General features: G+C 36.3%; 2 protein-coding genes and 1 long non-coding RNA gene across 6 annotated transcripts; 1 reads left to right on the top strand and 2 right to left on the bottom strand.

Moving 5' to 3' along the window:
* The first annotated feature begins 541 nt into the window (after positions 1-541).
* LOC124293892 lies at positions 542-1,979 on the top strand. The gene is made up of 2 exons (XR_006903772.1): positions 542-924; positions 1,145-1,979. It is a non-coding gene; the product is annotated as an uncharacterized LOC124293892 (long non-coding RNA).
* Positions 1,980-3,778: 1,799 nt separating this feature from the next.
* LOC107228130 (protein THEM6) lies at positions 3,779-6,500 on the bottom strand. 3 transcript variants are annotated; one of them, XM_015669503.2, is made up of 4 exons: positions 6,251-6,500; positions 4,672-4,886; positions 4,297-4,572; positions 3,779-4,026 (listed from the first exon to the last, which is right to left on the bottom strand). In XM_015669503.2, the coding sequence occupies exons 1-3, from the start codon at positions 6,393-6,395 to the stop codon at positions 4,336-4,338; spliced, it is 597 nt and encodes a 198-aa protein (XP_015524989.1). In that variant the 5' UTR covers positions 6,396-6,500; the 3' UTR covers positions 3,779-4,026; positions 4,297-4,335. The 3 variants fall into 3 exon arrangements, 2 of the variants coding, with proteins under 2 accessions (XP_015524989.1, XP_046592727.1); XM_046736771.1 differs by having other exon boundaries at positions 4,331-4,572; XR_001525737.2 differs by having other exon boundaries at positions 3,780-4,026; positions 4,279-4,572.
* A 1,360-nt stretch (positions 6,501-7,860) lies between these two features.
* On the bottom strand, positions 7,861-13,392 carry LOC107228131 (protein THEM6). 2 transcript variants are annotated; one of them, XM_046736770.1, is made up of 4 exons: positions 13,238-13,392; positions 11,750-11,908; positions 10,508-10,722; positions 7,861-9,442 (listed from the first exon to the last, which is right to left on the bottom strand). In XM_046736770.1, the coding sequence occupies exons 2-4, from the start codon at positions 11,901-11,903 to the stop codon at positions 9,206-9,208; spliced, it is 606 nt and encodes a 201-aa protein (XP_046592726.1). In that variant the 5' UTR covers positions 11,904-11,908; positions 13,238-13,392; the 3' UTR covers positions 7,861-9,205. The 2 variants fall into 2 exon arrangements, with proteins under 2 accessions (XP_046592726.1, XP_015524990.1); XM_015669504.2 differs by having other exon boundaries at positions 11,750-12,001; positions 13,238-13,390.
* Positions 13,393-17,312: the final 3,920 nt, after the last annotated feature.

Genomic DNA, 17,312 nt, shown 5'->3' with positions numbered 1-17,312 from the left:
ATAATCTTATACAATTTATTATATTATTAATTGATTAATTAATATTCTTATAATATTTGATGGCAATTGTAATTATATTTCGTCTGAAATATTACAAACTTGTCACGTTTACAATAAATTATTTCAATTCATTTTTCGTGCAAGCACATATTCAGTAGTTATAAATAATCTTATGCAATTTATTATATTATTAATTGATTAATTAATATTCTTATAATATTTGATGGCAATTGTAATTATATTTCGTCTGAAATATTACAAACTTGTCACGTTTACAATAAATTATTTCAATTCGTTTTTCGCGCAACCCCAAATTCGGTAGCTGTCAGTCCGCTAATAAAATTTCTCGACTTCCAGGATAAGCGCTCCGTGGTTCCTGGTTCATGTTTACATCATACATAGTATCAAAGGTCGGAACCAAAGTTCGGATGTCGGATGTTCAGAAAGTGACGTCACCAATTCAAAATCAGCTAGCCGAATTCCTCAGTCTGGAAACAACCGCGCAGTAGAGCGGACGGATGAGAGGCGCGCTCCGCAAATTTCGAGTACCTGGTTCTCAACCTCCCGGATCCCGCGCTTCGGGTCCGCTTCCAGGTGCAACTCGAGTTCCAGGACAAGCGCTCCGTAGTTTTGGATGTCCAGGTTTTCGACCTGGTGACTTTTGACTTTCAGGACTAATGTTTCATAGTTCTGGCTGTCAAGGTCCTCCATCTGATGGACCTTGACCTCCAGGATAAGCGCTCGATAGATCTTGCTGTCCAGGTCCTTGACCTAATGACTTTCGACCTTCCGGACTAATTTTCAAGTTTACAAGTTTTATTATTGAAAACGTCATGTTTTGTACTATCAAACCAATATGCATGCTTCAGATAACATTCTGAATCAGTCAAAAACCGGATGACCAGGATCAAGAAATTGCAATTGGTGAGTAGTTGGCATTGTATACATAGCAATACATGACAATAACGTCGTTCAGTTAGAGCTAAAATTGCTGTGTTTTGTGTTTCAAATCTTTTAGCACTTAGCTGATTGTTCTTTGGTATTTTTTGACGAAATTCATTGTCATAAAATCACAATACTTTATACTTACATGCATGTGTAATCGTGATTTGTAGTATTGTATAGAAAAAAATCTTACGGGCAGATTTGGTTTGCGTCACGTGCACAAAGACAGTGTTCATTCTGTGTACTGTGAAGCAAATACCAGAATTCTTTGGAGAGTCCATCGTGCCCCAGTCTCCCCTACAACTATGTCATCTCGTAAAACACCGACAACGAGTAAGTGAGCGCACAAGTGCAAAAACCAGTTGCAGTAGGTATCCGACCCCGATCGAGCTTTAACGAGCGAATGTTTTAATACTGGTGAATAACTAATCAATTGTGCGACCTTCCGTGAACAAGATTAATTCTACATTCAAACTCGCGACATATCGGCAAGATTATTGTGAAATGGTTTATATTTTGATCACATACAATCCTCGGAATTGATAATATCTTAATCGGTTCTCGCCAGCGGTGGGACAAAGCAGCGGATGCATCTCTTTGCGAAGGGTTAACTCGGGCCGAGTACGTGACAAGAATGTGACGTGGAACTCGTCGCTGGAAGAACGTATTTAATAAATTACGAATGCTTGGTATTATCTAGTCAAATACTTTTGGCGATATTTATTATATATGTCGGCGCGAGAAGCCGGCAGCCTCACCGCTTGACGCTCGTAACTGTCGTAGTGCTTTTGTTTTGATTTAGACCACACGAGTATTGTTATTAAGTTCCGATCTTCGTAATGTAGCAGGGGTGGGTAAGGTATCTAACTCGAATCCTAAAGTTTACCTTGGGGAAGTCGAGAGACGAGAGAGCAGTGATAGTCAGAGGCTCGAGCGTGAAGGACCGAGAGCGTCTCGAAATCCCCACACACCTACCCGCTGCTACATTAGTGTTAGTTTTTTTTGAAGAAGAATAAAAGAAGAGAGAAAAATCAGAAATTATGAGTGACTCTCCCGATCACCTCTATTCCCCATTAATAACTCCGACATATATTATTAATTAATGAAAGTTTTCGGCAGGCAACTCAAATGACATTCAAACAGGAAGTCGAGCACCACTGCGAATAGGATGAAAATAGCAACGGCAAATTATGATTGCAGTCAGTTGTCAGATTTGAAAATTGTTTTCGAGTGAAACTAGATAGTTTGATGGTAACAGAGTGAATCAAATTGCAATCGTTACGCGTTCTATCATCAATTATCTCGACTGTGGGACAATTTTTAATTAAACTGATACGCGAATGCGCAGCAAATATTTAATTATGTAAATTTGTGAAATTTTTATCAAGAATGAAGCAGATAAGCCATAGGGGACCCCTAAGTTTGCAGTTTTGGTTTTTTTTATAGGGAAAGACAAGAACTAATGAGGAAAATGCGCAGAATACCGCGTCAGGCATCCGCCCGAATGAGCGCGGTAATTTTGCAAAATTTCTGGGTCACCGTGATTTTAAACTGTGGTTATCACCCTAATGAGCGCGGGCAATTAACAAGGTTTCAGATAAGATAAGCATTTGTGTCACGGTAACCGTGACCAACAGACGTTCAAGACCTTCTACAGTGGTCCAGATGGATTACAAAACGTACGCAACGACGTTCCACGTTAAGAATGTATCCGGTGTGCAGTCTGAAATGGAAAATTAATGAAACAGAAGTTTGAAGATGATATTTAAATCAAGTTCTGTCAGGTTTTAACGAAAAACTGTGCCATTCCTAGATTAAAAAAAGGAAAAGAAAAAAAAATTGAAGAGCATATAACTAAAATGGTAAATTTGAAGTAGATCATATCATGGCACAACCTTGTTTTTTTAATTCACTGATTAAGACGTAAGACGTTTTGTTAATAAATGAATTCTACACAAGTCATCTGAGATAAATTTTCGTGACATAAACATATTGAAAAATCAGTCATTACATTGCATTGCAATTCGTATTGATTTGACTCACAATCAATAAGTTTTTACGATAAATCGTAGCGGTAATAAGACTTGAATTTTAAACTGCCGGTAAATAACTTATTGACAAAAAAATAAATAAAAATGAGCAATGATTAATTTGAATGGAACGTACGGTATAGTTTCTTTGTTGAAAAAATTCAGATCAGTATGTACAATGTCTGAAAAAAATTTGATAACCAATTGACTATTTCCAAGAAAATTCGACGTTTTTTTCTGTTTCTCCACATGGCGAGGAGACTTTTTTGACTTTGGTCAACTTTATTAACATCAGATAAAGTGTTTCGATACACCTATATTTCCCAATTTATTTGCTTGAACATTATTTTCAAGTGAACTGTACACCGGATACACCCTTCAACTCTATTACACTTGCACGCCTCATGTCATGTAAACAAACGGTGAAAACTGATGTGAGAGAAAGGTTTCTTCGGCAGTTCGTTGCTCGATATCAGGTGCAGCCAATATCAAAGGTGGTAATTAAATTATATGGCCCAAGACTCGATCTTTCCGGATTTAGTGTTTTAGTGTTGAACGGATAACCGTTAGAAAGTTACCCAAGTTGACACAAGTGTTGAATGATTACTGATTGATTGAATGTAAAGCCTGTCCAACAAACCCTGAAGTACAGTTTCATATCTGGTGGCCATGTTTATTAATCGTCAAATCGACCCCGAACTCACTATTCTTGTTTTGAGTCTATCGAGAAGAGTGACTGTGAGACTTATAGCTAGTACAAAAAGAAATTTGGGTACTTGTAGTACCCGGCTGTGAGGTCTGTCACTAACAATCCGTTTTTAAGCCATTCAAAGTTTTTTTTAAAACAGAAATACAAATGTAACAAAAACGTACAAATCCAACAACCGAATATATATATCTAACAAATGCAATAATCAAACTTTAACGAGTAGAAGTAAAGTATACCCTTGACATTGAACAGCATTACCACGCGACGAATAAATTGGTCCATATGTTATTTTTCACACGATAAGTAGCGTACGTAGATCGGTAGACTCATCTGACGATCAAACTGAAAAGAAGGAAATTCGTCGTTGTAAGTGAGAATATTGAAATTTCTGAAATCTTATATTTACTTGTAACTACGAATCAAGATGTCCATCTTTGGAATCGGTTATAAACTTCTTTTTGAACATTCACACGTCATATGTGACAAAATATTTTTCCAAATTATCTGATCTACAGTATCGACATCGATTGAATAACCATGACAAGGCTACTTCAGGGATTGAAAATTGACATCAATTAGAATTTCAGATTATACCTGCGACGATCGACGCACCTTCCGAATAAATACTTATCAACGATGTTCTTACATCCGTTAATTCTGTTTCTTCAATTTTTGCGAGGATTCCTCCATCGATTCCAGCCACAGTCTTAAATCTTTCGATAGTTCCGGCCTCTTTGCTCCCTCTTCGACTTTGGCGATGATTTCCGATACTGGGATTTTAAGACCGGTTACACTTTGCTTGCTTAAAACGATCGTGCGGATGAAATTGTCGGGCAAACTGATCAACTGCTGCTCTAGGTAGAAATTCTTATCGTCCCAGTAAATTAACTGAAAAAATAAAAGTGAGTGGCTTGCAATTTCTCCTATGTTTATACATACATATGCGAGTATACTGAATATCTAATCAATGTTAACGTGGTTGCTGACCTTTGTGGTGACCTTGTACGGCGTAAATATTGGAAGTGCTCTTCTGTAACGTACAGATGCGGCACTTTGAACCGCGCTTCCGCCTTTGGCATGGATCGCACCGTATACTCCAGATCTGTCGTAGTAGTGGAACCGGGCGAAGTCCAGTTCTCTGACGTACCTTGCGATATTCATGTTTCTGAAGAAGAGGTCTACATCCTGGGTCGTGCATATGCCTGAGTACGATAAAGACAAGACGATTTGCGAGTTTTAAAATGAAAATTTAATCTGAATAACAATCAGAGCAGAATTAACAATCGAGAAAAACGTGTAAGGATACTATAACTTATAATATATGGTTACGCGAATTATGGTTCGTTATGACCGTAACCATAATTAGATAATTTTCTCAGTAGTCAAAAAACATCGAAAAACATGAAAACCACATTCCAAAAGTTTCTCTGCACTGTAACCGAAGATGAGCATTTTCTTTCTCTACGTGATCATATTTACTGTAATAACCGTTACACCGTATGTGCTGAGATGAAACTTACATGCATAAGAAATGATGGTATAGTACATTGCAAAAGTTTACCTTTCGAATTTGCCGTCAAAATAGAAAACTAAAAATCTCGATCACAAAAAGCGTTAATAAATGATCCAAGTGACATTTGAGAGTAAAACGAACCGGTTTCATTATAATTTTTGTTTAATTGTTTCTGTTTTCGAAATTTTCTCGTACCATTTTATTTTGAACATCATGGATCTAAAGTTACAACGCATTTTCCATGTACTGAATTTCCGTAAAAAAAGCTGGACAACTTAACAAAAAAATCGGTGATACATTTCATCAAAACAATATAATGCTTAATTTTTATTTTTCGCCGCTCTCGCAGAAGGAATTCGTATTGCTATTATCCACGAAATTACTTACGAATGATAAAAGTATACATATCCCAATAAGAAAGATGTTGAACAGCTAATAATGAGCGCAAAAAAAGTTGAAGAGAATTTTTGAGAAGACTGTAATGAAGCTTTCTCGTTTTTCTCACTTTCAAATCCCACTTGGATCATTCATTTATATTATACCTCCTTTCCACCGAGAGATCTAATGACGGAAAATGAGCGCAGACTTTTGGACGGTACTGTACACACGCACAGTTTTCGTGTAACGGTAAATTAAAGCGTTGGGATTATACCTCTAGTAATTTATACTTAAGCAAAAGCGAGCTGTATAACTTGAATTTGAAAACAGGCAATGAACTTTGCTAGCGGGCATAATTTGCACTCTGTTTTGGAAAGTCATTAGTGTGTAAAGTACGTTTCGTGAGTTTATATTAAATTAAAAATGTCATTTTCTTTTGTAACTTAGTAAGAAGGACATTCATCGCTAAGAAACGTTAAACCAATTCGATCAGCGAAGAATAAGATTTCGAGCAAATTTCAAAGTGTTTTTTGTTTGTTTCTAGGGGAACATCAGAGACAGGTATTGTAAGACAACCCTGATTAAAAATATTGTCAAGAAACGAATACCGGGGAAATATTATATACACGAAAAGAATATTCCTGATCCTAACAAGAGGTACGTTAAAAGACTCACCGTGAATAGTCGTCTCTTCGAACAATTTCTTCTTTTTTTGAAAAAGCCTTCCCCAACTGAGAGTGAACGCTATTCTCAGAAAGTAATTGACGTCAAAAAGCATATACAGAATTGCAACTATGGCTACGGTGCAGTAGCAGAACATTGTGAATATCTCTTGCGGCTACGGAAAATTATTTTCTATCCACCAGACGGCACCGCAGTTTTCTACGTCCAAGTTCTAGATGTTCACCACGTAACGGTTGCTCAAAGACTGTCGACGGCTCAGCATTTAAATATGGCGAACAGTCGCATCCTGTTAACTTGCGGCTCCCGTAACAGGTTTCTTGAGTTTAAAGGGCACGTTGTCGTCGAAGTTTAATACCTTGATACGTTGTAGTGAAAATTGGGTAAATGCAAGCACTTAGACTCGACCCTTCCAATGACTATAAAAAACAATCGACTATATTAAACTCTCTCTCGCTCGCAAGCTCTTTATAAAAATAACAACTCATATTCTATCTTTAGAGAAATTTAACATTAACAGTGAATTTTCATGAGCTTAGCATCTTCCGTATCTACCGATATATCAGTCAATAAAACTTTAAACTAGATGATAAATCAGAAATCGTGTAATCAATATTCGTACAGTGTTTTACACTACGAGCGCCTTGCATCGTAGAATTGGTAAATGAATATAAGTGGGAAAGCTTCTGCGTTATTTGAGAAGTGTTTGGTCCTTTCCAATTTCAACACAAGTTTTGCTACTGAATTTTGCATTAGTCTAAAATTTGTCATATTTAAACATAAAGTGCGAATAGGAAATATTTATTACTCGTAGGGTGCCAGTCAAACGACAGCTGTTATTGAATGGAAATAAATTTTACCTTAATAATAAAAAACTTTAGAATTTTGCCTGATACTTGCCTGTTATCGTTAGTTCATAGTTCGCAGTAAATCGTAGATATAACATAGGAAAAATCCTAAGTGAAATTAAACAATGTCACGGTCAACCGTTTACTGAGTTGGCGTGGAATGCCCCATTTAATTGCGAACGAGCAGATTTTTTTCTCTAAACATGAAATATGGATTTACCTGTTAAGATATTCTTCGTGAAAAGTTAAAAAAAATCTATAAGTTCAGAATAGTACCAGCTTTGCACGTTTGAAAAATCGTCAAGAGGATTTTCATATCGTAAAGAATATCGTCTTATTAATGATATTTACAAACGATATTGTGGAAATATCCTGATTATAAATAAATTTTCGGGAGAAATTCAAATTTCAAAAGCAAAACGTTCGCACGTCCGATATCAATGTTAAGTTTTAGTCAATAGATGGTGCTTGAAAGACAGAATTTCGTAAAAGACAACAAAAGCGACGCGATTAGACACCACCTAAGTATTAAAGAGAATATTTAAAGATTTTGTAATCACTGTGCACTCATATAATCATACCAGTATTTAAAGTTGACTTATTTTTTTAGGCTATTGTATTGATAGGTTGAAACCTTAAAACTACTAACAGTAGAAAAATAATGCGTATAGTGAGCCGTGTCAGCTCAATTTCGAAGAATTTTTCTAAAAAGTAGGATGGCTGTATCAGTATTTGGAGATTAATCAATGACTGTAATATGGAAACGCCTTCAATAGGCGGGTAATTTATTAGTACATTAACTCTACCGAGTCTCTTATTTTTAAGCTATGATTACATAGTTACGTAGTTGCTACGATCAACTACATGCGTATATTTTAGAGCGAAAGCTTCATTGGTCATTTTACATTGGTTGGTTGACTCACTCTATTTACGACTGTCACATATGTCTGTTTTTTGTACATTGAAAATTCTTTCATTTGAAGTGGAGTGAAGTCATAATACATATGGAATAGTCCAAATGAACGTTAACATGACTTGACCCTAACTCCCATAGAATTAATCGTCAATTCATTTTCGGCTTCTAATTCACCAAATTTACATTTTTTAATTTTTTTTTAAATTTCTTCCACCTGCAGTTTAGGAATATACCTGCCAAGCAGGTATTTTAGATATTATTTTCCACAACTCGAAAAATATGCATTTGGAAAAAAGTTGTAAGGGGAAAACATTGTGATTTCTTCTTAATTGGTCAAAAATAATGTTGGTAGAATTTTTCAGAAATCGTAAATCGTCGTTTTCAACGAAAAACGTACAAAAACTCTAAAAAAATGCGTTCTCAAAAAAATTAAAACCTTGTACGAATTTTCTTTGAATAAACAGAAAACTTGTACAATACGTTTCTTTTTGCACATCCATGTCCATTTTATCGGATGGAAAATAGACTGAAGAAAAGTTGCAGCCAAATGTTACAATCCGATAACATTCACGTTGATGTTCAAAAAGAAGCGTAACTCCCAAATGACGGTCGGGTTCATTTTGCATCAGTAGTAAAAGAGTTTCCTGTTCAGACAAAGAAGATCCACAAGAAGTTGAATATTTTTTGACAATGCAGTTTGTGAGAAAAATCGATTTTTGTGCATTTTTCGTTGAAAACGATGACTTACGATTTCTGAAAAATTCTGCCAAAATTAGTTTTGACCAATTAAGAAGAAAACACAATGTTTTCCCCATAAAACATTTTCCCAAATGCATAGTTTTCGAGTTGTGGAAGATGAGATCTAAAATACCAAAATCTAAATGACGAGTGTACACAATCTGAAAAAATTAGAACATGTATAGTTGGTGGAGTAGAAGTAGGAAATAAATCGGTAACCAATTCGGTACGAGTGGGGGTCAAAACTTGTTCACATTCGTTTGGACTACCCCTTAAACTAAGGATTGTAAATGACTCCATGCAAGTGTGCATACTGCGAATATTGTCCGTTAATGCAAATTACTCATGTCCATAACAGAGCGCAGAATGGCTTACTCAACATGGCAATCATCACTTCGTACAAAACTTGGCCTAAAAATTTACTTTAAAAATGCAATAATAATATCGCTAATCGGATTTTTTCAGTTTCTCCGAAGAAGCGTTGATGTATTCCAGCCAATGTTTCAAATCTTCCGGTGCTTCCAGCTGGAGCGACTCCGGATCAACGATGCTTATAAGTTCCGAAACGGTTACTTCCAGACCTGTTATATTTTGCTTGCTGATTGCTATTGCCCGTACGAAGTTGTCCGAAAGGGTGATAAATTTGTGCTCCAGATAGATTGCTTTATCGTCGCAATACACCAACTGAAACAAAAAGCGTAAATGAATGATGAAAAATTGAGTAGATTTCTAACCTGATTCGCTTGCATTACAGTTTTCTGACTTATCGTCAACCATCTAGAGCTGCGAAATCAGTTTTTCTTTTTGAAACTAGAAATGAACTTTAACCGAATAAACTTTTGCTTAGTTCTTCATACTCGCTTGCGTACACCTAAATTCCATTTCTACGATTTAGTTATCGGCTGAATGTTATAATTTCTGTAAGCGGAAAAGGCACCAAAATCGCATGTATCAGAATTTTGATTCGTTATATTAAAAGAACTCAAGCTACCATGTCAATTCACAATGTCATAGTCGTTATTTTGATGGGGAACTTAATTCATGTAGCATAAATTACAACGAGACAATAATATTTTCAGTTGCAATAAAAATCTTTGCTCTCCGACATTACTGAACATTTTGTTTTGTATGCACTGTAAAGTGAACCAAATTTTTTGCCTGTATGAAAATACTGTTTGGTCGGATGTATATTAAACCTGAAATTTCGTTCATTACGACCAATTTTTTTTTAGGGTTGCCCACTTGGCGGCAAGTATTCAGCGTACCAGAGCTTGGCAGTTTAAACAGGATGTTCGTACAGAAGGTATATGGATATTTTTCTAACACGCTGCTTTAACCTTCAAGCTTGACTGTCTCCAGCCCGCCATCATCAGTCCGCTTACTGATAGCAAATTTATAATGTATCTATCGGATTGATCTGTGCACGTAAGGCATTCGGGCTAAACTGAATCCAGACTACCGAGTGTAAGTTATGCTGTGATGGACGGACCATAGCACAGAGATAAGAAGACTGAACGCAGAGTGAATATATTTCAACTGAAGTTGGAATATCAGATCCAAGATCATAGAATTTTAAGCGGGTTAACGTGCGTCGTGAAATGACGCAAGCAAGAATAATAAACCAGACTATGATTCGGGTGAGATTTGATCAGCTGAAAAATCGGGAAGGAAGTGAGAAGAAATATTGTAAACGGTTATCACTGTAGTGGTAATTGGAAAAATTTTATATCTGTTTGGTTTTTTATTTACCCTTGTCGTAACTTGGTAGAATGCAAAAATCGGCAATGGCTTTCGGTATCTGACGGTCGTTGCGCCTTGAAGAACGGTAGCCTTCCTTGAGACGACACCTTCGTATAGCCCTGTTCGGTGGTAAAAGTCGATCCGAGAAAAATCCAGCTCCCTCAGAAATCGTGCATTATTCATGTGCGTCATGAAGAAATCCACGTCGTTGGTAGTGCAAAATCCTGCAAGGATGAGAGTTTTTGCATCTATCCTGTATCTAGGTTTCACCTTGTCGTGACAATGAAGTAAAAAATAAAAAAAAAATAAAAACTATTGCCATATCTAACAAATTCACACTAACAATAAATGTTCGATGCGCCAGACGAACTCCGTATCACATAAATGAATTAATGGTTGTGATTTATAAATTACGTATTCAAAGGTTTAATATCATATTATTACAAAAAAAAAAAAAAAAAAACTCTTATGATTGACGCAACTGAACTCGATGCTAAATCAACTACGTAAGTAAGTAGACACTTCTTCGATGGAAAAATAGTAAATCTATTCAAGATACCTAGATACAACATGGATTCTGTTTACGACATTCGTATCTAGAATATTTATCTAGCAGTATCGTTGAGAAGTGTCGTGAAACGATATTCCTCTTAAGGAAAATGTTCGGATATTCAGATACTACATTTTGCATGCTCTTTTGCATGCCAAGGAACGTTGAAGCAAGGTAAACTGTATATCTGTATGGAGTAAATTCCATGTCAAAACGATTATACAAATCACTTTTTTCTACAAATAATTTATGCGAAGTTTCGGTAAAAACGACACAAAAAGTTACACCAGAACTTATTGCTTCAAGTCCAACAAAAGATGGTTTTAAGTCACGTTTATTGCATCTTGAAAATAATCCATCTTACTTTTGTGTTTCAAGTAACTATAATTCCACACATCGTCGAGCTAACATCTGTTTCGTACAACATTGGACTTCTCTAGACTTGCTGTTAGTTACCTCAGCAAAAATGTACAACCTAATCCAAAAAAACAACGATGGCAAATTTTTTTCCTATTGTCATTATTTTTGAAAAAATTATATCTAGCTTACGAATATTATACAAATAGGATGCCGATCAGTGGTAACTTCATCAGAGTTCTTTTGGTAATGGATTGAAATCAGTCACGAGAATCTGAGCTTTGAATAGTTGGAATACTCGGTCACTTCATTAGGCAAAAATTGAAAATAGACTGCGAACTTACCGTAAGTACGAATATCTTCAGAGAACCTTTTCTTCTTTCTCGGTATGATCCTTCTCCAGAGAGTTGTGAATAAGAGGCGAACAAAGTAGTTGACATCAAAGAGGCTGTACATCGCTGCCACAATGGCAAGGATGTTATAAAATAGACACACCATGCTCGCTGTAAGGCGAATGTGAACAAATCGTAACAATTGAGCAGAAGGGAACAAATCAGATCCGAGGAACGCCTTTTTTGTCAATCTGTCATTTTTTACTGAAAAAAACACATGCAAATTAGACTGTGCCAAAAAAATCGACTTGTCGAATTTGAAGCTGCTCCTTCAATACGTCGCAAAAAACACAAAATAAAAGCGTTTCTGAAAGTTTGTCAGTTGATGTTTCAAAAAATATCACATTAAAGGAATATTAGCCTGTTACCTATAACAATTGGAAAAATATTTCATTGTGAACTATATAATACAAGTTGATTAAAATTTGAAATTTTATGGTTTATTACCATTTTTCTATGTACAGTATATTATTTTGAAACTAAAACTTGCCAAAGATACTAAGATATGATTTAATAACATAAAACCGTAACGTGTTTTTGAAGAAATGAAAATTTACCCTTTCGAAATTGCATTTAACCATTATAATCCTCAATGAATATCATTTAACTTTGAACTATTGAATATTTTGTACTTCAAATTTTAACAACAAATTGTCATAGTAAAGTAGTAAATCAACGCAATAAAATTCTTATTGCAAATTGGATATATCATTAGAACAACCTTTAAATACGAATGGATTTCAATGAAACTTTGGGAATGCCTTTCCTTTTGTGTCTTCTATGGCATAGTGTATAAACTGTTTCAAATTCGACGACTCGATTTTTTTTGAGACAGTCCGATGCACATAAATTATTAATATGTACTCAGGTACATACTTCCGATGTTGGGAATAGGATTGTGAGAAACAGAAGAGTTATTGTTTCAATTTGACACCTCAATGCATGTTCGAACGAAAACTATTTGTCAATCTAAGCAATTGTACGTTCAAGAATTCAAAAGAAATTTGATATGATACAACATCGCAAGCCACGAAACTTGCTGAAACTGATTTTTATTTCATAACTTCGTCCATGAATCGTTAAGAAGCATTTCAATAATATATGAAAACGTCCTAACTCACAAGTTTCGAACGATACAGTTAGTCGAATGCACGACGACTAAGTGTTGCCAATTGTAAGACACAAAAGATTCCTAGGTAAATCGCATAATCGTTTCATGCATAGAATTGCTCGTTGTCAAATACGAAAACGGTAAATCGTTTTACGGAATGACGGACTTTAAGGTGCCTTCTTTCAAAAATACATTAGAGAAAACAAATTTCAGGTATCGTTCAGGCACTTTGTTTTGTTCCTACTTTAATTTTTAACGAGTAAACGACAGTGATGAATAAATCTGGGTATATTGGAAGTGCTAATTTATTAATTTATTGCATAAATTACTGTATCAGCGAAGTGATGAACCCACGACACTCTCTGCACACCGATCGCCTTCCGCACAGACTGGAAGAATATCGCCAACTGATCGCGACTTAGCCGAGGTTTCGATTCAAGCCCGAGTTCCATTTCTTCTAGATAACGGACGCGGCAACGTCATTATATGGCTTACGAAGCCTGGTCGCCAGTCGATGACGTCTCAGCCGGTTGACTTGTTCGAAGACATTCAAACGGTGTTTTTTAACAATTCTATCATAGTACCGGTATTCAATTCGCATCGAGGCGAATCCGGAGAATTCCAATCTTCCAGCCTTTTATCCGTAGATGAAAATCTACTCCTAATCTATGACTAAATTGAAAAAAAAACAATTTTCCGACTTTTTTGAAGAAGATGTCTGTGATTATTGGGTCTGCGACGTTAATTCTCAACAAGATTGAAGTATATTTCAAGAATGAACGAAGTATGCGTGTGGATGATAAAATAAGATTGAGTCAAATATACAACGTGCAGCTCGGCTACAGTATTGAATGTGCATTGATGAGTTCATGTAAGTTCGGTAAGTCGCAGGAGAACCGTTGCACAATGAATGGGAATAGCAGGTTTCCGGAGTGAAGTTCTCCGAGTCTAGCAGGAAGGACAATGATCCGTTCAAACTAATTAATATTCTGCATGGCCCCGCATCTTTCATGGAGAACATTGAACTGTGTAAAGATTAGCAGTGGTCATTACGCTAATGACTAAAGTACAATTGTATTTTGGAATTCTAATTCTTGGCTGCAAGCCACTGTCGCTGAAAGTTAACAAGCAGAATGGAATAATCCAAAACGTATATTTAGAACGAAGATTGAACTGCTGGTGTTCTTTGACGGGATCATGAAATTTTGGTTGTTTTCAACTCTCAAGTTGCGCGAGTGACACGTTCAACTAGCTGAAAGCGTTGTTGCAAAAATCGTAATTTAACCACGTGTTATTTTTACGGTACTAATTTCCAAAAGCTTGCAGCGGGTCAACCCAATCATTTTGATAACGTATACAAATATAAACGTAACTCTGAAAATTTTTACTAATTCACGATCCCTAGTCAGTAAAAAAAATTTGTGTCCCAGTAATACGATAAGTACTTCCGGAATATTTCGATGAATCCTAGGTCAAGGCCTGGGTTTCGATCCTACTAGGATTGCGGAGTAAGCGCGAAGAAGAATATGAGTTTTAACAATATTGGGAAAAACGCACGCGCTTTTCATGTTTCGCTTTGTTCTTTTACCGAAACAAAAAGCAATGGATACGAATATATGAACTTCAAGCTGCAGTTATAGAATTTCTAATCAAATTAGTTGAACTGTTTTCGACTTCAGAAAATTTATTCTTGATCTGTTGCCCTGTCTCATTTCACGTGATGACAGTTGATGATTTGTGAAATATTAACCATTCGATTCTACTTATCGTAAGACAAGAAGAAATTATTTTCAGATTCTATACGTAGAAGTCCAAGTAGTCCTGAAAAATTTTAATACTTATAAATATTATTTCCAATTTGTACCGCGTTTTGAATTTATAACCATAATTTTATCTTTTCAATGATTTCAGTTTATTATACCTCCTTTTATCATATTATTTTACATTAGGTTCGATATTATTCTTGACGGAAGTATTCCAGACTTGGCTAATTTCTGATATCGCTTCTCTTTGATTATAAGTTTCTGTATCTATATTCCACAATGTCTAAATCTATCGTTACTATGCAACCGAAATTTATAGATTGTTAGTAAAATCAGTTAAAATTCCATTACCAACATTTATTTAAAATATTGTAAATACCAATTCTCTTGGTAGAGCGCGCACATCTTGTGTCAAAAAAAGTTTGCGGAAACATTCACTCCGAGCTTCTTGGACTTTTGTTGGTAGCAGTTGTCTAAAATCTTTTCTAAATAAACTAATTTACCGCTAAAAGTTGACTGTTGATAAATCGTTATGCATTACAGCGCGCTTCATAATTTCTTGTTTGTAATTTTCAATGACGAATCAGCGACATGATGAGCGAATAAATCAAATGTCTCACAAAGAGTATTACCGTCAGACCGCAGTGTTGTCGCAATTCCAATAAAGGCCTGAGTACATACATGTTTGTTTTAATTTTGTAGTAAATGAAATTAAGTCGTATAAATTAAAGATTTTCCGGTACCAGTGACTCCGTTAATGTAAAAATAATACGACTCATTGTTCATGTGATTATTAATTTTTCTGTTAAAATAATATCCAATATTTTTTTTAGTTTTCAGTTTATTTTTCATACTATTGCATGCCAATTTCAATAGAATTTTAAGGAAAGCATAACTCTGTTAGATGAACTATGCCCAACATGTTACATATTCGCGTGTAAGATTTTTTGATTCAATATTTGAAAAGTGAAAAATAAAAATGCGCTAGTAGGAGTAAAATATTCCAATGGTGCGTTATACAGATTTGCACACCCGTCAAGTTTTACGAAACAGTAAGTCAAATTTTTCATAATAAATGTCTACATATTCACCATTGATATTCCTCTATTCTAGAATACAAATGCGTAAGGCTTACGAATAGAATAAATAAAATTGAAATTTTATCTGGTGAATTAGCTTCACCCTCAGACGTACAACGTAATTTTATTACGTTCAAGAAGGCTGGAGGTCTAATTTCGCTTACGATGTTTTATGCCTTTAAGCAGAAGTTAGCAGCATAGGTTTGACCGGGTATCCGGAAGTACGAGCTAAGGCAAGCGCCGTGATCACACGAGTCAGGTATCGCTGATCCGTACTATACGTGTTATTTTTTGCAGCACCTGTGAAGGAAACTTTGATTTGAGAAGCACCGAAGGTTGCCACTGGCAGCGCCTCAGCAGGTAACTTACGTTCAATACGACAGTGCTTATTCGAAAGCACGCATGTACCAAAGAAAGCCTTGGTGTAAAAAATCGAGCATTTCAGTTGTGCGCATGCGCCAACATTGTCTTTTGTAACACCCGCATGGGAAATTCGACTTTGCACATCATAGAGCGTGCGGAAAGCGATCGATTCCGTAACAGTTACAAAACTGTTAGGCACACTCTTTTATACAGGTCTGGGGGCCAAATCCGTGCCGTTACAGTGGCTAAATAATACAAAAGTTTGCCGCGTAAGCGTTAGTATCGAGAGAGCCATACCCTGGTCGTGTCCTTGTCGCACCCAGCTTTTCCGATACTAGCGCTTGCGGACAAAAATGGTATCAACCAGCGACGCAAATGGTTGCACTCTAAGGACATGGTGAGAATAGGAAGTGCCCAGACCTGTATACAAGACCCTGCTGTTGGGTAATGCTGGAAAACTGTTAGGTAATGTTTATTCCCGCACGCTAATCAGAGAATTCAGGCATAACTAGCGCCACTGGACGTGATGAGTCGTGACTACAATCGAGTCTGCTGTGTTGCAGCACCACGTCTACGTTCGGGTTAGACAACTACGTCTACAATTTTTTCGAGTCTAACTTCCCATTACATACGTGACAAAAAATGGGAAGTACGTGATCCTCGCAGTCGTGTCTTGTTACCCTCTCTTGTCTCAGCCAAGAAACTGCACTCGTGCAAAAATCACGTACTTTGCGCACTTGTATCGTAATGTACTATTCCGACGTAATTTTGCGAGAGAAATCGATTGGGCGCAGTCCCAATACGCTGCGATCAATGCATCAGAAGTTACAGGCAGAAAACGAGAACCAGTGTTTTCGACATTTTTCAGCAAGTGTTTTTCCTTCGTATTTCCTCTCCTGTTGATCTGACGCCTTTTTCGCTACGTTTTCTGAGTTCTTGGGGGTCCAATTAGTCAGGAAACGGTCGTTTAGATCGAATCTGGAACCAAAAATTTTCGGCTCTAAAAATGAAGAAAAAGTAAGGCTAACCCGGTTTTTAAACGCGATCTATATCAGCATCTCTTCCGGACAGAAGAGAATCGCTCTTGATGGCGACGTGTCATCTAGTCTTCTCCACCTCCTGTTTCCCACATTTCTATAATGCTGCTTTCTTAGCTTTATTCTGCTTTCTTGTCGTTTCTTTTCTTTTTCGCTTTTTTT

This window comes from Neodiprion lecontei, chromosome 4, assembly GCF_021901455.1.
Source record: "Neodiprion lecontei isolate iyNeoLeco1 chromosome 4, iyNeoLeco1.1, whole genome shotgun sequence".
In the NCBI taxonomy this organism is placed as follows: domain Eukaryota; kingdom Metazoa; phylum Arthropoda; class Insecta; order Hymenoptera; family Diprionidae; genus Neodiprion; species Neodiprion lecontei.
The sequence above is the reverse complement of the archived record's forward strand: the minus strand, read 5'-3'. Positions and strand labels throughout refer to the sequence as shown.